Consider the following 24,884-nt stretch of genomic DNA (forward strand, 5'->3'; position numbering starts at 1 on the left):
ACTGCCAGTATAAACATACACAGTATACTGCCATCACTACAATATAGATGTTTTACACACTACTTTTGTTGTTGACATTCACAGGCTGTGTGCAAAAGGCCACACTCTTCAATTTCATGCCAACTAATATTTTTACGTCCAGTAGGTGTCCTACTAGAGCAAATGAAGCTTCAAGAAGCTTTGTGCTGGGGTGAACCAATTGGATGAAAAGCTTCAGTGCTTCATGAAGCTTCATCTGCCCATCACTACTTAGACAACCTCTCAGGGCGTCACAGAGCAGCTGTATTTGTATTGACATTAGATTACACACAGGTGCACTCTATTTAGTCATTAACACTCATCAGGCAATGTCTATGGGCAACTGACTGCACTCAGACCAAAGGGGGCTGAATAATTACGCACACCCCACTTTTCAGTTATTTATTTGTAAAAAAAATGTTTGGAATCATGTATGATTTTCGTTCCACTTCTCACGTGTACACCACTTTGTGTTGGTCTTTAGCGTGGAAATCTAATAAAATTGATTCATGTTTGTGGCTGTAATGTGATAAAATGTGGGAAAGTGTAAGGGGCCGAATACTTTTGCAGAAACTGTATTTACATTTGTGTCGTTGACTATTTTGATGTTAGGGTAAGTGAAGCCAGAAACAGGAACACATCCACCAGACACTTTATTAGTAACACCTACTATACTTCTCCTTTAATATATTATATATCCTGTATTATGCGAATACCTAATTAGCCAGTCATATGCCACCAGTTCAGTCCATTTAGACAAGCAGAAATGCTCAAGACAACGATATTCAATTTCCAGCAGAGCTTCAGAATCGAGACGAAAAGTGATTTAAGTGACTCTAAAGGTGATGTGACTGGTCATTTCAGAAACTGTTAACCGACTAAAGTTTAGACTGAAATATTTTGGTTGCATCTTGAAACAACACATCAGGAGAAAGGCTGCAATGACCTCATCTATTAAATGGACTAGTAGTAATATAGCACCTTTCTGCTCAATTTTGAGCACTCAGAGCACTTTGTACTACAAATCTCATTCACCCAACCACGTGCATACATACAGTGCTTTTATCTATACCTAAGGACTTTTCTCCAACATTCACGCACATTTTAGTGAATGCATCTAGGGCAATTTGTGGTTCAGTACCCTGCCCAAGGATATTTTGACACATGACTGATAATTGGAGTAATCATACAGTCAGGGTTACCATTTGCCTTTTTCTTGATTAGCAACAATGAGGAATTTTGGACATTGATGAGTTTATCCCGTCCTTAAATTTTTGTGCAGGCTGCAAGCGATTTTTCTTTCTCTGACAGAACCTTTAACACCATCAGTGGTGGAGTAAAAAGATTAAGGTTAAATGTGCATTAAACACTATAAAGATGCATCTGGAAGAATCCATCCAATCCCACGCTAGCTATTTAGTCTATTTAGACAAACAGACATGGTTGACCTATTCAAATTCAAATGGAACTTCACAATCAGGTGTGTCAAAAGCTGAGGTGGGAACAGAGGGAAGGCCCGGTCCTGCAACAGAAGGTGTGTTTATTGCATACACACACAAAAGAAAAGACTGATAGAAATATGTGAAACGCACAGGAGACTGGGGAACCATGGTAGTTTTTAAGCTAAGCTTAAGCTAAGTTAACAGCCTATTTACTCCACAACAGTATACGTGGAGAAGAGAATGGTTTCAATTCTCTTATTTAACTCTGCAATGAATGAAAATTTTAGCTATCGAACACAGCTAACATACAAGTTATATTTTTTTACTGTAGTAAGCACAATAACAACAGCGTTTTAATGTGTTGCATTTATGCAATAGTGCTGCAGAATAAAGAGGGTTAAATAGAGCTAGACAACGAGAATAGTATTGATTTCAGAAGAAAGTGAGTACTTGAGAGTGGGAGGCAACATGTGCTCATAGTATGTATACCGAAAAACCACAGAGGATAAAAATGTAGCTTAGTAACATAGAATTACAAATACAAAAACACCCCCACACTCACTGTGTTCTTACTGAATTGAAATTTGACATTACTGAGCTTTTTGTTCAGTGTATCTCCTTCCTAGACTTCCTAGACTGTGAAGCAGTCACATTCACCTGTATATGAAAGATGTGGTGAGGCATTTTTTTCCAAGCAGACGGCATTGCTGCTCATTTGCATCTAAAAGAGACAGAAAGTGTCTGCAGCCTTTTCTGCAATGAGATCTGAAGGATAGTTTCTCACTGTGATCCAAGCACAGTTCTTCCATTTGCTTCCCTTGTGCCCTTGTAGTGGTTTTCCATTCCAGCCTTCCCCCAGGATTTGCATCAGTATCATTTTGTATGCATCACAACTGAAAAACGTCATCACTGTTAAATATAGCATCTAACTGATCCGACCCTCATGTCACATTTGGCATGTTTGGTCCTTTCGGATGTACGACGATTCTTTTTAATCTCAACAGATCTTTCCAGAATTCTCGGACTAGTGAGTCACTCCGCACCAGCTTCCCTGCTTCCTCTCAGCCTCTTGCCTTCTGCTGCCACTGTCGTATTCTATTTTAATACAGCGGAACATTTCTTAAAGTGATTACACTACATTAGCGACATCCTTTGTAGTGCTCATGAATAAGCAGGGAATTTTGTGGCTCATGTTTAAGCCTTAAGCCAACATATAAACAGTTGGTGATTGTGTATATTCTTTATTGTGCTCAAACAATTTTAATCCTGTTGCAATCATTTGCATTGTAATTTTGAGCAATTTGCTCTTTGGGTTCGAGATTTTATGCACAGTGAGGAAGTGAAGCAGTTGATGGAACTGTGCACAAAAGATAATTCATTTTTTGCCAGATAACTTAGAATTTAAATGACAGTTTGGTTTAAAACCATGTTGGTTTCCATTACCTGACCATTTTACCTGTCATAGTTCCAGTCTTCTATTTACCACAAACACATGCACTGCTCCCCTATTTTACAGTGAGCTCACCTAGTAGCTATCCAGGTTGAGTGGGTGCAGTATTTTTCTTACTGCTGTGGTACACAGTGTTGCAAAGTGATGACCAAGTCATTTAAAGGCACCTGAAGTGAGACTTCAGCAGTCAAACAAACATTTTCATGACATTGTCATGTACAGGTGCTGTGGCAGGCAGGAAGACGGCCCAAACACAAAGGGTTAAACTGAAGGAGGCAGCTTTACTGCACTTTAGCAAGATTACTAAATACAAAAGTTAGAAACAAGAAACCAGGACCACACAAAACACAACAATGTGGGATGATGTGACAATGGCAAAGGAAAACACAGGGCTTAAATACAGAAAGCATAACAAGGGAATTAGACACTGGAGGGAAACACAGCTGGGACTAATCTGACAAAATGAGACAGGGAGGAAGCAAAAGGGAATACACTAAACACAGGACGCGGGACTGTCAAAGGAAAACAGGAAACACAGATATGGAGACGAGGAGAAGGACATGCAAGCTTAATGCTTCAAACAGACATGGGGACATAACTGACTGGGGAAAGTGTTTTGGGAAGTTTTATTTGCCAAATTTTAAAATTAAAACAAAATGTGTTTGATGAGACAAAAACAAATTCCTCAGCATTTGAAAAAATGCATTCAAAGAACTAAAAACCATAAAAAAACAAAAGCAATGTGAGTTTAAAAAATATGATAAAAAAATAAAGAGAGTGGTCAAGTTAAAAGAAGTCACGAATAAATAAACATTGTGTGCAGTATGAAATGTCTGTGAAGGTTCTCAGTCATTCAGGTCATCGTAGTCTAAGGAGCTTGGAAAGAAAAACGTCTGGACTTCTTTAAGTTTCTTGAAGACGTTTCACCTCTCACCCGACAAGCTTCTTCAGTTCTAGGGTCAAATGGTGGAGAGTCCCATATTTAAGCCCTATGGGAGTGTCCCCCCAAGGACAATGAACCCCCCAGTGATCCTTTACTTAATCACACAAGCCAAGATGTGAAAAAGGGTGTAGGTCACAATCAGCCAAGGTTTCGGTTGAGCTCATTGTGAAACCTAGTCCCACCCTATCATGTGAGGAGTTCTCGGAAATAGGTGTGACAGAAGACAGAAGTTGACTAACTCTACCTGTTACACAGAAAAACACCACATGAGAAAACACTGTTGCTGAAAGAAGGTCTTCCTGTTGGCCCTCAGCTTCTTATTTTACACACTCAGATTCTCTGCTGGCGTCATCAAGTGTGATATGGAGAAAAAAACACTAAAAAAGTGTTACAAAAAACAAAGCAATGGACTGAAAGAGCAAAATGAATACATTCCATTAGTACGCAAATTTGAACCAGATGACAATCTAGTAGTGCAGCAAATTTTTTATGAAGGGCTGATGGAGATGGTGCCAGACACTGCCTTCAGAGGATTAAGTCATCAATCTGAGAGTCTCTGGCTTTATGCTGCTATGACAGGTAAGATCACCCATCTAATGTCTGAAACAAACAATCTTTTAAGGTAAATTGTTCTCTATTTTTCTGTTTTTGTAATTTGAAAATTTTGTAAGATTCTAACTCCAGATATACCAAGAACCTCCGTGCCTGAACAAAGACCAACCACCTGTTCTGTAAAAGCTACTTGTCTGCTACTAAAACCTTTTGTTCTTTTAGTTCTACTAGAATCAGTTTTAATGTCCGAATGTCTGAATGAATTGAAATTTGTGCTTTTTGTGTTGTTCTTTATGAACTTTATAATTCATTTACATTTAAGCATCACGGTATATCTTTCCTCTGGCAGTTATATCTCTTGTCATCACCAAATGTTGGTGGGTGATAGGAGTCCTCCCAGCAAGTGTGATGTGTTTGCGCTACTTCTGCAGCAGACGTGTCATCCATGGTTACCTCAGGCGAGCTATGAACACAGACATGGGGAACATTGAGAAGTTCTACATGAAGCCACAAGGTACATAACATTCACGCGGAAACCAGAAACTGCCACGTTTTGTTTTGCCATAATACAAAAGACTTTTCGCAGTTTCTGTTTGTAATGCATGGTCCCTTGCTTGAAGTGTTTTGAAACACACATTTAGAAATATTACTGATACAATTTTGGTGTTACTTACATCCACATAGTTGACCTCCTGTCCCGGAAAACACAAAATCAAAGTTGTTGCTCATCATTTCCTTTTATCAGTGGTGCCATGTTTTTTTTTGTTTTGTTTTTTTCTTTTTCTGACTGTTCTGCATTGCAAAACTTTGATGTCAAACTCATGACTGCAGAGTCATCAGCTTGTAAAATTTTCAGATTCGAATAGTGCTGAAGGGTTACTCTGTTCATTCAAATGAGCCACCAAAGGCTATTGCCCAAATGTCTTTACTGCATGCGGTAAGTGAAAACCACAAACCACTGTCTATGGCAACTTTCAACATCACTTATCTTTCAAAATGAACATTACTTATTAGGAAGAATGCTTAGATTGTGCAAGCAGTTCATTTTACTTGGATCAGTGGTTCCCAACCTTTTTTTTACTAGTCCCCCCTTTGTTTTACAAGGAAATCTTCGCGCCCCCCCCCCCCCAAGGCACAGTACAAACACATCCTCCAACCACATACACCCATATTTTAATGTCAAACTCCACTGCAGTTTATTTCCCACCTCAAACTTTTTGTAAACAATTACACAAATAAAGGTAAACTGCAATAATTTACAGGTAGCAATAAAATAAACTATTAACTCTTTTACACTTTGTCTACACCTTTTTTTTGAAAATGCAGATTATTTTATGCGTTCGTGCCTTTTGTCCACATGTATATGACGTTTCAGATCACTGAAAACAGATTTTTAAAAACTGTCAGGGTAGAGATTTTCAAAAAGTCAGTTTTTACGTTTATGTGTGGATGAGGAAAAAGTTGATTTAGTCACGGAATGTCAAAGGTGTGCACCTTTTTTGACTTCATGCTGTGCACCACGTTATTGTTTATGTGAGATGGATTTCTACAATGGCAGATATAGACAAAATACTGTTGCTGTTTATCTTACTAGCTGCAGTTTTTTACACGCTTACATATACCCACGCAGTTCTTGTTCCTCCATTCAGAAAGACAGATGCGTCAGAGTTAAGTTCGGACGTGGCTTCTACATTCAACACTCACACAAACATATCCTGATGCCAACATCATCATCGGTTTTGAAAAAATGTAATTTTTTAAAATTACATTTATGTGATGTACGTGTGGACGTAGCCTTCAAGAACAGAAAAACAAACCATCTTTATGTTGTAATTATTTTACATGTCGACTCAGGGGAAACAAATTCTGCTGGGGATACTTTGCACCACCATTGTGCAGGTGAAGCCAAAGGCAAGATATGCTTCATCATATTTTCTAGTGTTTGGCTCAGAAAGAAGTTGGTTTGGAAGCATATTTAGTGATCCTTCATCATCTGTTTTTTGTTTGTATGGGACCGCCGTCAAAACCATGTCCATTATGCTAGCAGTGTTTAAACGTTCTTTTTTTTTATTATTCATATCTTAGAAACCTTGAAACCTTAGCGATGGCAGTGCAATCAGGTTCTGAAGTATTACAACCAGTTTGTCTGGTACTGCATTCTCTGCTCCATTTTAATGTTCACTTTAAATTTCAGGATGTTGCTTTGCACTGCACTGAGTTGCTCCTGTGTAATTGGCTGATTATGATATTTGTGTTAATATGCAGTTGAATGTATACACAACTATTTTTCTCTTAACTTCTGAGAGAGCCCTTTTAACCTTCATGTGGTCAGCATTCAATATTATGCCAAAATGTTGTTTTTTCCAATATTTGAAGCAATAGGCTGAGTTCTGTTTATTGTCTGCTTGCCCCAGGCTCCTGTTTTTGGGTAGCAGTGCTAGAAGGCAAAGTGGTGGGCACTGTAGCTGCAGTTGGCCAGCAAAAGGAATCAGGAGGTGCTGTTGTCCTGCAGAGAATGTCTGTTGACCAAAGATATCGGAAATGTGGGGTTGGTGTTGTGCTGGGAAGGAAAGTTCTGGAGTTTGCTGCTCATTATGGATATTCTTCAGTTATCCTTGGGACCACAGCATATGCACCGGCAGCGCACCGCCTCTACCAGCGCCTGGGTTTCTGCTGTGTGGGGGTCACCAACAGGTATGCCACACCAGGAGGACGACAGTCTACTTGAACAAATTTTCTACAGAGTACTCCACCATCACTATAGAATTGATGTACAAAACATCTCTCTCAAATGGACACCAACTACAGTGAGTGCGCAGGTGACTAAAAATGAAGGGAATTTTTGAGACTGATAGGTCTGTTAACTTGCATAGTCACCATATTTGCCGGCTTTCCAAATAGGCTAAACTTTAATAATATAGTAAATCTTTTCTGGTCTTATTGACGAAGGTAAAGTGCAAACATTCACACAGCAAACTACTGTACACAGTTTTTCCTCCCACACACATACTTGACTAATTTGTCTACAGCAGCTGTGTTGTTTTTAGTCTATATTTAATCTCTACATATTTTTTTCTAATATTATAGTTTTACTTTTGGAAAATCAGCTGCTCTGCTGCCAGTGAACTTATTCATAGTTGTGACTGGTCAGGCGCTGGCAATGCCACCCCTTTCATGTGAATATGCTTGTAGCTAGCTTGGAAAAATGCTGGGCTTTATTAATGAGTTGATGACCAGCTTCATCTTGCCACTTAGCCTGATTGATAACAGAACAATGCCCTGAGTATTGTAAACTAATTTTGTAGTGCAGGGCCCAAAAAGTAAAAGTAAAAAGAGATAAAAAGAAAATTAATTTCCAAAAAAAGAGAGAAATAATGAAGAAAAATCCATGAAGACAGAATGAGACAGAATGAACACAGACAGGAAAACTAAAGATATAACTGAAATAAAAAAACTTAACACAAAAAACTCAAAGTTGTAAAAGAATAACAATGACCACCGGACCCAAAATTCAACATAATAAGAACCCAAAACTCAGAAACATAAACAAACCTGAGACTGTAACAGACACACTTTTATCAGAGAGCCGTTCTCATTTCACTTCATTTTTATGGTTCTCCTTTTGTTGCTTTTCTCTCTACTTTCTACTTCATGCGTTAAACTGTGTTATTTTTTTTAACTGTACTGGATTTTGTGATGGACCAATTTGTGCCTTGTTGTAAAGAACTCAGTAAAGATTATTATTATTGTCATAGTGTTTACTGACTTAGTACTATATGGGTGCTGTTACCTCCCCATGTTTTTGTTGTTGCTTATTTGTCTGTTGTCAGGGTAACATCAAAAAACAGCTTTCCTGAAACTGTAAGGTCTTATTGTCATGGAGAAAAAAAAGAAGCTATTATAATCTGGTGCAGACCGAATGACAGTATGGTGAGGTTAAAGGACAGAGTTTAGGGGTGTGTAATAATGTGAGTGTTTATGGAATCCAAATGAGCTTTTATTGATTTGATACTGGCTGCTGGATAACAAGTAAACATAGTTTGATGTGTATCTGGCTATAGTTATTTATTGGTTTGAAATTCATTATATTTTATTTGTACATTTATCACAATATGTGTGTAAATGTAACGGTATCGCAGCACTCCAATTCAAACCACACTCTTTGTGCATACTCTGTGGGTTGGCCATGTTCTATTATACTTTGTGGGATTGTAACTGATTTATAACATGTGCTTGGCTGAGATAATAAAAGGGTGTATCTGTCAAACCCACACTTTCTGCACTCTTGCTTTTCTCACTTTTTTTTTTTTTATCACTTCACTTGCTCAGCAGAAACTCGTTGCCCTACAGTAAAGTTAGATGAACTGGAGAACAGCAGGGTCCACCTAAAGGCAAAGGCTGTAGTATCACTTCTTCATGAACAGTCAAAGATGGGAACAATAGCTAGAGAACCACTGAGCATAAAATGATTAAAATCAGTAATTTTATTTTGAAAGATGTATAATTTTTGGTTTCACATTGTACTGCAAATCGAGCTGACCTAAGAAAAGGATAAACAATAATCATACACAACACAGCTTTTCAGCAGTAGGTATTATTCATAGCATCACACAGGTATCTAACAGTTAATCTGTTATCTCAGTAAAATGCAGCTCTATGGCATTTTCCTTTCTTCTCTTGACAATTTTATATTACAACTCAGTATTCAGCACACAGTATGGTGGTAAAATAGCCCTGCTGCCTTAGAGCAACATGGTTCTGGGTTTGAACCTCATAGTTATGTGGAGCCTATGTGTTCTCTGCCTTCCTTTCATATGTAATACTATACACACATTTTGGACCTCGTCTCTCAACCTGCAACTTGTGGGATCGCCTCCAGTGGCCCCACAACCCCACATAGAAAAGTGGTTAAGAGAATGAATCGACAATGTAGAAGTTGGCACGTATTTAGCCTACTTATTTTTTTTTCTACAAAGAGATCTTGGAATAAAACTTGAACAACATATCTGACTTAGACTTTTTGCATAATATCTTCACATTGAAACTTCAATCTCAGCATTTTTAAGTTTTTGTGAAATCTACGGTTCCGCATATCTATTTATAAGAGCAGGCGGTTCATGTTGCGAAATTCCTACTCAGACAGCCAGGATCAAAACTTTTCTATGGTGGAAAATATTTGGAGAGTTTATTGGTGGGTATTAAATTAGAAACACTATAATATTAAGTTTATCATAATTGCCTTGTGTTCTGTGCAATGCACTGTTAAAATTCATCACATATGTTTAGATTATCTTTTGATTTCCCATCATTTCTAGCTGACTCACTCAGGAAAGAGGTATGCTCTTGCTCCACCTCCTAAAATACCCCCAAAGTTTGCCCTATAAGCAAAAAAAAGGAAGTAGATTAGATTTTAAACTCTTCAAACTGAAAAAGCTCATCATTCGATTTCCAGCTCGTCCATTGATTTTGTTTGATCTGCAAGGGGAGGTAAGGATTATTTCAATTATATTTTGCATTCATTAAAGTTTAGGCATATATACATATTTGATTATCTATCATTAACCTTATATTATTTTAAAAGCAATCAACAGCTCAGTGTAAATAGTTTGAAAGGGAGGGGATTTATTATAGTGAAAACTATTTCACATAAAACATTTTTGATTTCACAGATTGGACTCCAGCTTTTAAGGCAGATGCAAGGATGAGTGTCGAGTACCATGCATCCACACGTGGCATCGATGACAGTAAAATTGCCTACAAGCAGTTTTTTGAAGAAGGCAGCAAATTTCACTCTGCAGGTAATGAACCTTGATTTTAAATTTCCTGTCTTTTTTTTTAAAGGAAATCACAAATACATAACATTGCTCTGCTCCCAACTTTTATGCTTGGCTCCGATGGAAAATTTAAATCTACAGTGGAGCAAAAAAGTATTTAGTCAGCCACCAATTGTGCAAGTTCCCCCACCTAAAATGATGACAGAGGTCAGTAATTTGCACCAGAGGTACACTTCAACTGTGAGAGACAGAATGTGAAAAAAAAATCCATGAATCCACATGGTAGGATTTGTAAAGAATTTATTCGTAAATCAGGGTGGAAAATAAGTATTTGGTCAATAACAAAAATACAACTCAATACTTTGTAACATAACCTTTGTTGGCAATAACAGAGGTCAAATGTTTACTATAGGTCTTTACCAGGTTTGCACACACAGTAGCTGGTATTTTGGCCCATTCCTCCATGCAGATCTTCTCGAGAGCAGTGATGTTTTGGGGCTGTCGCTGAGCAACACGGACTTTCAACTCCTGCCACAGATTTTCTATGGGGTTGGGGTCTGGAGACTGGCTAGGCCACTCCAGGACTTTCAAATGCTTCTTACGGAGCCACTCCTTTGTTGCCCGGGCGGTGTGTTTTGGATCATTGTCATGTTGGAAGACCCAGCCTCGTTTCATCTTCAAAGTTCTCACTGATGGAAGGAGGTTTTGGCTCAAAATCTCACGATACATGGCCCCATTCATTCTGTCCTTAACACGGATCAGTCGTCCTGTCCCCTTGGCAGAAAAACAGCCCCATAGCATGATGTTTCCACCCCCATGCTTCACAGTAGGTATGGTGTTCTTGGGATGCAACTCAGTATTCTTCTTCCTCCAAACATGACGAGTTGAGTTTATACCAAAAAGTTCTACTTTGGTTTCATCTGACCACATGACATTCTCCCAATCCTCTGCTGTATCATCCATGTGCTCTCTGGCAAACTTCAGACGGGCCTGGACATGCACTGGCTTCAGCAGCGGAACACGTCTGGCACTGCGGGATTTGATTCCCTGCCGTTGTAGTGTGTTACTGATGGTGACCTTTGTTACTTTGGTCCCAGCTCTCTGCAGGTCATTCACCAGGTCCCCCCGTGTGGTTCTGGGATCTTTGCTCACCGTTCTCATGATCATTTTGACCCCACGGGATGAGATCTTGCGTGGAGCCCCAGATCGAGGGAGATTATCAGTGGTCTTGTATGTCTTCCATTTTCTGATGATTGCTCCCACAGTTGATTTTTTCACACCAAGCTGCTTGCCTATTGTAGATTCACTCTTCCCAGTCTGGTGCAGGTCTACAAAACTTTTCCTGGTGTCCTTCGAAAGCTGTTTGGTCTTGGCCATGGCGGAGTTTGGAGTCTGACTGTTTGAGGCTGTGGACAGGTGTCTTTTATACAGATGATGAGTTCAAACAGGTGCCATTCATACAGGTAACGAGTGGGGGACAGAAAAGCTTCTTACAGAAGACGTTACAGGTCTGTGAGAGCCAGAGATTTTCCTTGTTTGAGGTGACCAAATACTTATTTTCCACCCTAATTTACGAATAAATTCTTTACAAATCCTACCATGTGGATTCATGGATTTTTTTTTCACATTCTGTCTCTCACAGTTGAAGTGTACCTCTGGTGCAAATTACTGACCTCTGTCATCATTTTAAGTGGGGGAACTTGCACAATTGGTGGCTGACTAAATACTTTTTTGCCCCACTGTACATGGAGCAATGGGGAAATGGTAACCTTCCTGTGGCTGAAGGTGTGCTTTTTTGGTAACGATAGTGCTAAGCAGTAGTTTTATAGAAAATCAACCATTTGTCTTGTACCTGCACAACATCACTCTTTATTATTTGCACAAGGAACTGGCGGAACCAAAATGCACCTAGATGAATATTTAACTTAAATATGTCCTTTTATCAAAAATAACAGCATTATATGACCACAAAAAGCTTCATGTGAATATATTGTATTTAAAGTCAAACAGAACACTTTTGAGGCTGCAGCGAACGTAGTATTATTTATTCCATTAACAGTCATTGTATAAAGAACATGTAGTTGAAGTTGCTTTATTAAAAATATTTGAATTAGGTACATTTTGAAAGAGGAATTAACCATTTTTATGCAAGATGAATGTTTTTTAAAGTGTAATTTTGCAATACCACCCTCTAAAACCACAACTTCCTTAGCATGCTTCACCAACTTATAGTTTCTCCTTCTCCTTTGCCAACCGTCATTCAGTTTATATAGTAAGAACCAGTCCTTTCAAGCTTGCCACAGTGTGCCTGGGGTTCCTGTGTTTACTCCTTTTGGCTGGTGTCATAGGTCAAAGCATCCACTGTGAGTCTACCTTTTTGTTCTGTCTGTTAAGTATTAACATTTCCTTATATCAAGGTGAAATAAATTGATTGTCCTCAACTCTGTCATGACTCCTCTCCAACAGATCAAAATGTGGAACGAGACTATGAGAATAGCTCAAAAGCCATGACTATGCAGAATCAGGACCTGCAGCAAAACATAAAAGCTGTGCAAAAAGAGAAACAGGATACGATGATACGCTATGATCGCTTACAGGAAAATTACAACTCCTTATCTACAGGCAAAAAACGGTTGCAGACCAATTACAATTTACTGATGGAGGAAAAACAGCAGCTTACACAAAGCCAAGCCCAGTTAAAGGACAGTAATGCTGCTTTGAACCAAAATTTCGAAAAGCTAGAAACTCTTAAAAACCAGCTGCAGTTGAACAATGATGCCTTGACTACAGGCAAAGAGTTGCTACAAAAACAATATGATTCAGTCCTCAAGCAAAGAAATGACTTGCAGACCAGTTTTAACTCTGTGACCAAAGAGAGGAACAACTTACAGAACAAATTCAACAATGTAACCGGATCAAGAGAGCAGCTGCTGAATCGTTACAACGACTTGATTAAGACAGTGGAAAATCTGCAAGATAGCTACAACTTCTCTACAACTGAGAAGGACAAGTTAGCAAAAGGTCACCAAAATCTGACTGTACAACTTGAGCATCTTCAGTCTACCTACAATGTAATCAAAAAAGCAGAAAATGTACTGCAGGCTAATTATGACTCATTGGTTAAGGAAAAAAACGCTCTTCAAAGCAATTTTCAGAATGTAACATCAGAAAGAGACCTGCTGAAGGTGAATAATGAAAACCTGACTGCTGAGAGAGTAAAGCTGTTGGAGGAAATTAACAGACTGAATGCAACAATGCAAGGTAAGCAAAAAGAAAACAGCTATCAAACATCTCTTTACTTTTGCCCCAGTGTTTGGTTATTAATCAACAAAAAAATGTAAATTACAGAGAAGAAATGCCCCACTGGCTGGAAGAAGTTTGAATACAGCTGCTACTTCACTTCAGTTAGCAAAAAAACGTGGGAAAGGAGCAGAGCTGACTGCCAGAACAGAGGAGCAGACCTGGCAATAATAAAAAGCAAAGAAGAAATGGTTTGTTTACATTTGTCTTCTCTCCATATATAGTATTTGAGGTCATTTTCTTTTCTTAAAGTTGAACTCATTTTTTTCCTCCCCATTTTCACCAGTACATCAACTGCTATGAATTTCAGCTCCTGAAAGTTTTTTTATTAAGTCATTTTTTTTCATAAAACTAACACAATAACATAATCATAATGACATAAATGACATACTCGTAAAAATGTTACCTTAAAAAACAGAAAGCTTTGCTAATACAGATATTAATAACAATATTCAAAGTCTACTAGCTCACTCTTTCATCACCAATGCTTATTAGTTTTTTCTCTCCTATGTATTACCAACAGGTCACTAACTTTGAAGATGTTATTATCCATTCTTCGTATAAAACTACTGATTGGTGCTGTCTGATCTGCAATCTTCCCATTTATGAAACCAGCTTCCAGTTTTGATTCAGGGGACAGACACTATCTCTACTTTTAAGATTAGCCTTAAAACTTTCCTTTTTGCTAAAGCATCTAGATAGGGCTGGACCAGGTGACCCTGAATCCTCCCTATGCTGCAATAGGTGTAGGCTGCTGGGGGATTCCCGTCATGCATTGAGTATTTCTTCTTCAATTCAGTTCAATTCAAAATGCATTTGTATAGCAGATTTAAAAACAACAGAGTTGACCAAAGTGCTTCACAATCGGTTAAAAACAAGAGAAAACAATAGGGAGACAAATATAGATAAATTAAAAACAAATACAGATAATCTTCAGTTACCTTTCTCACTATGTGTTAATAAACCTCTCTGCACTGAATCATACTTGTTATTAATGTCTGGCTCTCTTCAACGGTATGTCTTTTATCCCATCTTCCTTCCCCCACCTCAACTGGTCGTGGTAGAAAGCTGCCCCTCCCTGTTAAAAGGGAGCTTTTCCTTCCCAATCTTGCCGGGGTGCTGGATCATAGGGGGTCATATGATTGTTTGGTTTTTCTCTGTATGTATTATTGTAGGGTATACCTTACAATATAAAGCGCCTTGTTTGTTTTGATTTGGTGCTGTATAAATAAAATTGAATTAAATTGATCCTTTTGTATGACAAACATTTGCTGTAACTTGCATGTCTCGTTCTAGACCTTCATCAATGGCTTGTATAGCAGTGACAAAGAAGTCTGGATTGGACTGACTGATGAAGGAGCAGAGGGAAAGTGGAAATGGGTGGATGGAACTCCAGTGACCTTAACGTAGGAAATTTAATATATATCTTTTGTTTTTTGTTGTTTTTTGTAAAGTTCTGCTTATCCAAGGACATTTTTATTCTGACTTTGATATTTCCCCATCTCTTGTAGGTTTTGGGGTAAAGGCCAGCCCAACAGCTATAATGGGAGAAACCAAGACTGTGTGGAGTTTTGGCACCGCGCATCAGGCGTCGGTGATTGGAATGATGAGAACTGTAATATTGAACAAAACTGGATCTGTGAGATGTATACATCTCACAGACTATAACTATAGTTTTCCAGAACTTTGGAATGCGTTAGGTGATACTGTCTGGTACCAATGAACATCATGTAATGTAAGCATAGAAACACATTAAGGATTATAATAGTATGTTTTACAACTCACCAATTTATCCAAATGTTATTTGCTGAAGCAAATACAGATTGATGTAGCTTGTTGAATGAGTGACCCAAAAGCAACTCCAAAAATATCTGCGTATACTGTTTATCATCTTATTCCTGACTCTGATGGTGACACAGTATCTGTCACTTGCCAACAGATATTTTTGAAGGTACAATTAATTTGACACATGTAACTTACCCATATGCCAGTTTGCATGAAATTAATTTACTATCATGACCATTTAGTACATTGATTAACGAAAGCCTTTACAAAGCCTCGTACTGTTATAATCAGTTATGTTATTATCACTTAATTATGCTGTACTTGCTTATCAGTGATTTGTTGTAACTAGGAAAATGGTACCAAATTAAATGCTGTGTAATTATGGATACATTAATTAACCACCATTCAGTTCTTCACTCTCATTATTACAATAAAATAAAAGAAATAAAATTTTTATCTTGCTCTTTCATTTAGATATTAATCCAAGCAAATTAAATAACACAGCCTGCACTACTTTTTACAGAAATTATATTCAAAGACTTGTTATGACCTTGTAGTTTTTGACATGTGTTTTTACATACAACTGCCTGTTTCATATGTTACACTGTGTTTAAGCAAGAGTATTGTCAAGGGTGACATGTGCTGAAACCTCTGTTCTCACAGTGGTTTCCTGTTTCACCAATGTAGTGGAATTTACAGAATCACAGCTATAAACATTAGGGTAGGATAAGAGTCAGTTTCAGGAATGAATGTGTTAAAGTAGGGAAAAAAGGGAAGCAGTGGTTTGACAGCTCAGACTGTTTCAGTGTTTAACAATAACAGTCCACTAGAGGGAGGTACAGCCAACACAGCTTCCCGTCAGCTTTGTCTGCTTTATATTTTTCATTCTGAAAACTTTTAGTAGAATTTTGCAACCACATTAGCCCATGTTGGTTCAAGTACCTTCTCCCTCTTTTTCTCCCCATGTCAACAGTCCTTTCTGGCACTAGTGAATGCTAATACATGTGCTCCACAAAATTTTTGTTCTTTGAGCCCATCAGAGGATACGCTTCTACATCACTAAGAAATAAAATGTTGTTACAAGAGGATGGGTCTGTTACATTTCTGCCTGAATTTCTTCTACCATTTGGCCTTGCAGTCCCACACAAGAGATCCTACTCATTTCTCTCCAGGCTACTCCAGGCAGGAGTTTGCTCTCAGTCTTCTATATAGTATAGATATAGCTTATCTTTACTCTTTAACTACTTTTAAAAGTGATTTAATGGTTTATCCACCTATCCGTTCTCTGCTTATCTTTATCAGGATCAGTTTACTTGTCACAGAGTGACACCTAGTTTTCTGGAACTCTTAAAGGAGCATTTTAAAGTTTGACCAAATAAATTCTCAACCTGCTGCTTTGATTTGGTCTATTTTGAATCTGCTAGTTTTACAGCTGAGTTCAGTTACAGTCTCTGTAAATGTTCAGTTCAATTTAGGCCAAATCACAACAACAGTTGCCTCAAAGGACATTACACTGCAAGGTAAATACCCAACAATATCCTGGAGAAAACCCCAACAATCACACTTAAACTCACACTTACACAGCCTCACCAACATAACTGTTGCTTTTCCCACTATCTTGTCAGTTGGCATTTATTCACAGGTGTTTTTACATCCTACATGTGGCTGTGCTTCTCAACAGTTGAGCTCCATCTGTTCTGTGACTAAATTTCTGACAATTATTCTGGGGTTGACAGGCAGGCTGTCTGTGTAACAGCATATCTATCTATGCATGTCATGCTACAGTTAAAATACCAAAAAATTGCAGAGTGTAGTTATAATTTTAACAATGTAAATTTATATAAAATTGTGACATGTGCATGACTTCTTTGGTTGTTATTTTCCTAAAAAGTGTTCTCTTGACATATCCCATGTTGGTCCGGATGCTTGTCCAACATGGGTTTGAAGGACCCCATTAGGATTTTCTGTTATGCACAGTGAAAGTGTGAGAGACACACACAGTCTCTCTATGTGTGTCTGTTTCATCCATCTGTCTGTCTATCTCTACTTCTCCACCTACTCGTACAAGTAGGTGGTGAGTTCTTAGTTTGGCCATGCTGCTGTGTGGGAGCAGCTCTGTGTAGACTGACACCAACCCTCCCAGAGCTCCAATACAAAGTCTCCACCTCACATTCATTTACTGCACTTGTTTATAATATCAAACACATAATATCATTGGTATTCTGGGTTATAACCTCTGTAATACACCCGGAAAGCCTCATTGCAATATCTTTTAAGTGTAAGTACCTGTCATGTTTGTATATAAACCTGGAAATAATCAAACAGTTTGAGGATTTAGACACATTTTCAAATGTAGAATAAAGGAGATATGCAGTGTTTCACATCCAGCAAACTATAGGTTTGATTTACTTGACTTCTGTTCCTTTAGTAAAACTCAGGTGATACTCGGGTAGATTTGATCATAATATTGAAGCTTGTCCAAATAAAAAAACTTGCAGCCAGCTATTACAAATACATCTTCCCTTCAAGTTTCCAGAACACTGATTACTATGAAACACTGGGACAGTGGGAAACACTGACACTGAGTTAAAGTGTCAAACTCAAAGTGCTATATAAAGACAAGAGGCTCTTTCACAGTGTCAAGTCATGGCTATGCTAAAGGTTGCTAACAAGGCTGCACATGGACCTCTAAACAATCTGTGGAAACTGAATTAGGGTGCACATAAAGCACAGTCAGACTGACCAAAAGTGACCACACATTCAGAAGGGCAACACATCAGGCTTTGCTTACTGAGCTAAAAGCAACATCAGTCACAATATAGCTCTGTGGAGTGTGCATTAATGGACCCATAATGCAGGAGGCAGGAAAATTCAAACAAAATGTAAGGTTTTTAATAGGGAATAAGAGCGATAGGGCGATCGTGGCTCAAGAGTTGGCAGTTCATCTTGTTGAAGGTTGCCGGTTCGAGCTCTGGCTCCAACAGTCTCGGTCGTTGTGTCCCTGGGCAAGACACTTCACCCGTTGGTGGTGGTCAGAGGGCCCAGTGGCGCCAGTGTCCGTCGGCCTCGCCTCTGTCAGTGCGCCCCAGGGTGGCTGTGGATACAATGTAGCTTGCCATCATCAGTGTGTGTGTGAATGCGTGGATGACTGAATGTGTAAAGTGCTTTGGGGTCCTTAGGGACCAAGTAAAGCGCTATACAAATACAGGCCATTTACCATTTTACCATTTACATTAATTAAATAAAAAAGGCGCAAAGCACTTGGTTAGCACTATTGCCTCACAGCAAGATTGTTCTGAGTTCAATTCCACCATCAGGCCGGGGTCTTTCTGTCTCTGTGGACTTTGCATGTTCCCCCTGTGTTTGTGTGGGTTCTCTCTGGGTGCTCCAGCTTCCTTCCACTGTCCAAAGACATGCAGTTAATGGGGATAGGTTAACTGGAAACTCTAAATCGGCCATAGGTGTGAATGCAGGTGTGAATGGTTGTCTGTGTCTATGTGTTAGCCCTGTGACACACTGGTGACCTGCCCAGGGTGTACCCTGCCTATCGCTCCAGCCCAGCTCTGGGGCTGCTTTGCTGCCTCAGGACTCGCTATGGTAAAGGGAACCAATGTCCGGCCATTTGTTCATGACCACAAGCTAAAGTGCACTTGGGTTTTGCAGCAGGACAATAACAGTAATTGTATACAGTATACAGTTATCACTAACTAGCACATACACCAAATCAGAATCAGAATCAGAGAGACTTTATTTTTTCCCCAAGGCGCAATTAAGAAGGTGGCTAGAACTAGGGATGGGAGCTCGAAACAGACGTTACGGTACTGTGTCGAGCTTCCGTTTCGAACAACGAAGTTTCGATGTTTCGAAACGCTGCTCTACAGCGCTGTTCAAAACACCCAGGTCACGTGACCATGATTAAACAAGGTTTTGTTGTGACTCCTGCAGTTTCAGCAGGTGGCGTATCTGCTGGTTCTAGTTATTGCCAGATGCAATGATTCACTTTTTTTTTTTTATCAGCGAGAGTGATTTGGATGGGTAACTACTGAATTAATGTTTTCGATACTACTATATCTATTCATTACATATGCATGTGCAAAAGAAAAGAATGCCCTCGCTCTCATTATTATTTTCACTGTGGATTATGAAGCATAATATCCAATTATTATATATAATAATATATTATAAGATATTATATTATTACTATCCAATTATTTAAACGCTGAAATCAAGAGTGTAATTAAATGAATATCATATATAGATATATAAATAATATGTAAATATAGTATTCAAATGATTGAATGACTGTCACATAGATGAAAGAAACAGAGATTGGTGGGTGAGCTTCATTCACTCATATCAGCAGAGAGAGAGAGCAGCATGCTGAGCTGTAGATTAAAATATCTCAATAAAAAGCTCCTCTCTACATTCAATGAGAAAATATAACGGGAGGAGTTTTTAGCTCTGACTCCTTCTGGTCTCTAGTTTTTTCTGCTTTCAACAAAAAACTGTTATATGACGTCATTCTCACTATAACCTGTTACTCACATTAGGTGTTGCCATAAAGAATAAATTTATACTGTAAAAAGAAATGTCAGAGAAAAATATACATGAATTACAGGCGAACAAGTATCATGTCAAATAACTTTTTTCCCCTCCTGTTTTATTCACCCTGACACCTATGGTGCGAAAATCTCGTAAACAGGAGGCTTGCAGGTTCATGCCAGTGTTACAAGATACAGCATCCACAGCAGGGTAAAGTTAATGAAAGTTTCGTCATGGTTCAAAGGTCGCTCAGCAGAGGATGATTTAAAAATGTACTGGTGAACGTGACATGGACTGTTATGATTGGTCAGAATTGGCATGTGAAAATATAATAAATATCACCCTTTTTATAAGAAAAGGGACACACATTTAATCTTTTTCATTAAATATATATATTTAAATTAATTAGAATTAAAACCTAAAGCTTCTAGCGTTATCGGTCAATATTTTTCTCACCTTTTTTTGTGCGAAGATTTCTCCAAATCATGTTTTTAACATCATTATTGACAGTCTGGTGTAATAAGTAGTTTTGTTTGGAACTGTGCAGGACATGTCTGCATCACTGTTAACACAGCTTTATCAAGATCTGACGATATCAAGACCTAGCTGGCAAGTGTCACTGTGGAGATGAGCTTCAGATTGTTTCGAAACCTTGATACAATTCACACACACAAATGCCTCGAATATTTCAGTGCCTTGCTTTGCCCATCACTAGCTAGAAACAATATGGATCAAAGTGGAGTGTGAAGCATTTTATACATGGAACATGAGCTCAGGTTTATGTGATGGACACCAGTCATAACAACCCCAAGATGGGCTATTCCCTTCAGTTCCCAGCAACCCTCTCCTATAGCCTCAGCCCAGGAGCAAAGTCAGGCCAACGAGGTCAGGAGCCACTCCCATGACTGCACAAAGGCTGCTGGATACTATAGTCCATTACTAAATAAAGCCTCCTGGGTAATGTAGTTCATACTAACAGGGACTTGATGAATGTAAATACATTCAGAAATTCAGTTTTTCGACTCATTGTCTTGAGCTGTCAAAAACTTGTCGACCTAACTGAATATTTACACTGGATGGGAACAGCTGCTTCAGAGCAAGGAGCCGAGGGATGTGATTGACTGAGAGAGTTATTAGTAACGCCACCTCTCCCTTTGATATGTGCTTGATCCTCCTTGTACAGGATCATTCACCTAATGAATCCTTGAACATGGCTGTAATCTGTGTTTTTAAGACCTACAACTTAGTTGTGGTTGGATTACTAAAATAAAACTTTTATGAGCCTGTTTATTTTTTTTCCCTTCAAAGTCTGCTGAAATGCAGTTTGCAAGAGGGCACATTCACAGAAGTATGAATAAGTTTTTTTGACACAAGGTCATAACTAATCATAAATCCAAACCACATAGCATGCTAGCATGTGAACAGGTTAATTATTAAATATATGAGAATGAGAGTCCAGTAACTTTGTCAGTCATTTTATACTGTCATATTGTGTAAGTCATATTGTGCAATTCAGACTGCTCCTTTTTAACTCTCTCACCTCCAGCTCACTACAGTGGAGTCTGGGTTTGTCTAAGAACTGGATCTCAAGGAGACTCTCTCAGGTAAGTCATTTTAATTCCACATACAAGTCAAACAAGTCAAAAACACTTTAGAGTAGGTTTATCATTGTCAAAGTGGACAGCTGATGATGAATGTAAATGCAGATGTGTTTCAGGTATATACTTTTTATTCTACATCAAATTGCTCTTGTTTTGAAATAATAGTCTGACAGTGCAGGCGACATTCAAAAAAGTTCTACAATGGCTGATATAGTTTCCTGACCTTCAAAAGTTTCTTGACCTGAAAGGACTGTCCAAGTAGCTACACATATTATCATGTAATATTTCACTTCTGCCTTTCGTGATATATAGATTTTCTGTGAGCCTTTCTAAGTAGAAGTTTAAACATTTACTCGAGTGCAAGGATTCTCAAAGTGCTATTGAAAGAGTGCCTAATTAAGAATCTGGCACAAACACAAGTATAATGTTTCTAATGTTTTTATTGAGAGAATGGTGTTTTTTGTTGGTAACTGCCACTTCGGTACGCTTGCTAGTTTATAGTCAAATTAGTGACGTACCATTAACTGAAACTATCTATATTTGCTAAGTTCAGAAAAGTTTGGTCTGTTATGGTGACTTCAAAAATAAAGTTTGGTCATAATTATGTGCTGATTTTTACTGTTTATAACATCAACTGTAAATGGTTCGTCTTTCCTTCATGGGCCACACAAATTATTATCAAGGGGTTTCTTTTGTCCTGCTTTTTCTTTTTTTTAACCTTGACTCTAATTCATCACTCTTTGCATACCTACCAAACGCTTCTTCTTCAAAATTGTGAGTAACTCTTTCTAACCCTCTAAATGCTGAGAATCATCACACTTGATGATGCTATATTTCTAAGAAAGGCAAACTGACTTTTCTGGTTTAAAACAGTTAATAGCTTTTGATGCCTGTCAGTTAGACTAATAATTTTATTTGCTCCCTGATTGTTAAGACTTAAGAGAATAAGTTAATAAAAAAACCAAAAAAACAGAAATGATATATTATTATAGGGCTTCAGTTAGGATTAGGGCTGGTCCTGTTACTGATGACACGTGGACCTCAGAGGGTTAATATTATCTGTCTTGTAGTAGTGAGTCCAGATTTATACCATGACCTATTTTTCCTCTGAATTTGAAAGTGACAGTAGTTATTAGAATTAACATTTTAAAAAACATTGTAAAACTTTGTTTAAAATCAGTACTTTATTATTATAATGACAAATTACTATGTCTTATATAAATTAAACAGAATCAGAATCTGAATACTTCATTAATCCCTAAGGAAATTATGTGGTTACAGTTGTGCCAAGAAAATAACAGTAACAGTTATCATATATTACAAAGTTTACAAAATATAAGAAATAGCTTTAATTTTCCTGTAATTTTGGAATCACATTAAACTTTAAAGTTAAAGGCATTGTGGGCAACATACTTTACAGCTGTTTACAATTTTTTCAGTTCTTATAACCTCTGAAATTGTGAAATTTACCCCAGTGTGTCTAACATTATGCACTGAAATCAGAATACAACCATATGTTTATTAGATGACTCAGTATCATTTTAGGATTTGATACTTGATATGTGGTTTTTAATTACATCTGCAGGTTGGTACTCATCGTCTATGGCCCAGTAGCAGTATTGTCCAAAGGAGGATGTTGTTTAATCAGAAAATCAGAAAAAAATATGGAGTCTTCGGAGAACGATGATGCAAGGTAGGGATCCTTTTTTGAACTTTTTGTTCCCAAAATCTACTAAGCAAGATTTGCTCTTCAAGGACAAATAATGAAGCAGATTTACAGAATACTGTTTTGATACTTTTAAGGGTCAGAGTGAAGAGCCTTGTGTCTAAATTCTGTGATAAAGAATTGACAGGAATATCGTCTGGCTCTAGCGACAAGAGCAAAAGGTGAGAAGATCTTCCAAATGACAGCGCTACTAAAAAAATATAGAGATATGTCAATTACATGGTGACTTACTGGAAAAGGCTGCAAGTTGTTAGTGCTGTATTTAACCATCTGTTTCAAACCTTAGTAACCCATTACATGCCTTAAGTCTGTGCTTGCTACTCCGATGATTATGCTTCAGATGAATGGTCAATAGAAAATTTGATTATTTTGACACCTCAAGGTAGTGAATGAGTGCACATAAAATCTTTTCAGGTGTCCTCCAGCCCAGTATAACGGCAAAGTGGTTTAATAAACCCATCCAGGCATGAAAACACAGGTGTTGTCTGAGAAATGTAATGCAAAGCAAGAACCCCCCCAAAACAAAACAGAAAGAAAAAGAAGATGAAAAAACACAAAACGAGTCCACATTCGATTATGAAGCCAAGTCTCCTGGGTGAAGGTCCAGCAAATGATTTATGCTATAACTTACAAATCTGTACTCTTCTGCTATTTCAGTTTTCCGGTGACATTCACACTGACATGGTTTGATTTAAAAATGAAAATGATCTCTTTCCAGAATCGTTTTCCATCCATACAATTCGCCCGTGAAGGAACACACACTAGTCATGCCTCCTGTACATGCAGCATGATAAAGCAGAGACATTAACGCCAGAAAAAACTCCAGAAAAAAATTCTGTCATAGACCTTTAGTAAGGTTACATCTGTTATATAATCTCCAGTTAAGGCTAATGTCTTCGTTTCCTTACAGGAAATGATTCATGTGATAGAGATGTGGCAAGGGATGGGCAGAGACTGATAAGACCCAGTCAGGCAGTGAAAATAACTGGACACCAGGCATAAACCTTGCAAATGTATTTTGAAACAAAACATGCTCCATGATGCTGTTATCTGGATTTATGGCCCCCTTAGCAAACCAGAAGGTGGAGGAAGGGCCAACTACAGTAGTACAGTAATATTGCTGCCACTGATAACAATGTTAGAGGACACTGAACCTGACAATATTTAAAACACCTGCAGTTTGTGAAAAGGAAGCCAAGGTTTCATAAACTCGGGCTGAAGACACCAAGGCCAAAGTCAAAATTAAACAGTAACATGCTCACTTACACATTAAAAAAGTAGTTTAAGGAAGATGAAAAGATTGCTAACCTCATGCTAAATGTGACAGCCATTTAGCTTATCTTAGCAAAAAGACTCAAAATAGTAGGTACACACATCCTGCCTACCAATATGCATTCCTCAGGTAAGATCTCAGCATCTTATTTAAGCATGATGCAGTTTAAGGAACTATACTCTGCTTTGTCAGTTCAACTGAGAGCTTTGATAAAGACTCATTAACTTCCATTTACATGTAATACACATATCAAGTAAGCCCATGTGTGGAGAGATTTGTGTGTTATCATATCATGGAATCATTAATTAAATTTTTTACATTCATGGATTTTGTGATGTTTTCTCAGTGAGAAAACACCAGGCTCTGCACACTCTGTCTGTGCCTCACAGAGTTCCTCCAAAGACGTACCTCTCCATTTCAAGAAACATCTGTAAGATCTACCTTTGAGCACCCTACTGTAGCAAGCACATTTTAAAGG

General features: G+C 38.1%; 3 protein-coding genes across 3 annotated transcripts in view; all 3 read left to right on the forward strand.

The window, feature by feature from the left end:
- The first annotated feature begins 4,340 nt into the window (after positions 1 to 4,340).
- LOC102202127 (N-acetylaspartate synthetase-like) lies at positions 4,341 to 7,168 on the forward strand. The gene is made up of 3 exons (XM_013911926.1): positions 4,341 to 4,432; positions 4,755 to 4,919; positions 6,820 to 7,168. Exons 1-3 carry the CDS (start codon positions 4,354 to 4,356, stop codon positions 7,131 to 7,133), a joined length of 558 nt encoding a protein of 185 aa, XP_013767380.1. The 5' UTR covers positions 4,341 to 4,353; the 3' UTR covers positions 7,134 to 7,168.
- Positions 7,169 to 8,668: 1,500 nt separating this feature from the next.
- LOC102202419 (C-type lectin domain family 4 member M-like) lies at positions 8,669 to 15,718 on the forward strand. The gene is made up of 7 exons (XM_005737392.1): positions 8,669 to 9,892; positions 10,075 to 10,203; positions 12,444 to 12,542; positions 12,646 to 13,440; positions 13,528 to 13,670; positions 14,776 to 14,885; positions 14,991 to 15,718. The coding sequence occupies exons 2-7, from the start codon at positions 10,107 to 10,109 to the stop codon at positions 15,145 to 15,147; spliced, it is 1,401 nt and encodes a 466-aa protein (XP_005737449.1). The 5' UTR covers positions 8,669 to 9,892; positions 10,075 to 10,106; the 3' UTR covers positions 15,148 to 15,718.
- A 5,639-nt stretch (positions 15,719 to 21,357) lies between these two features.
- The window catches only part of LOC102208519 (up-regulator of cell proliferation-like), a 12,869-nt gene continuing 9,342 nt past the window's right edge, over positions 21,358 to 24,884 (forward strand). The window contains exons 1-4 of the mRNA XM_013911923.1: positions 21,358 to 21,410; positions 22,993 to 23,100; positions 23,211 to 23,294; positions 24,753 to 24,836. Coding sequence (XP_013767377.1) covers positions 23,072 to 23,100; positions 23,211 to 23,294; positions 24,753 to 24,836 — 197 coding nt within the window. The 5' untranslated portion in view covers positions 21,358 to 21,410; positions 22,993 to 23,071. The remainder of the gene's footprint in view (positions 21,411 to 22,992; positions 23,101 to 23,210; positions 23,295 to 24,752; positions 24,837 to 24,884) is intronic.

Source organism: Pundamilia nyererei, unplaced genomic scaffold (genome assembly GCF_000239375.1).
Source record: "Pundamilia nyererei isolate P.nyererei 1_Seehausen unplaced genomic scaffold, PunNye1.0 scaffold00075, whole genome shotgun sequence".
Taxonomy (NCBI): Eukaryota; Metazoa; Chordata; class Actinopteri; order Cichliformes; family Cichlidae; genus Pundamilia; species Pundamilia nyererei.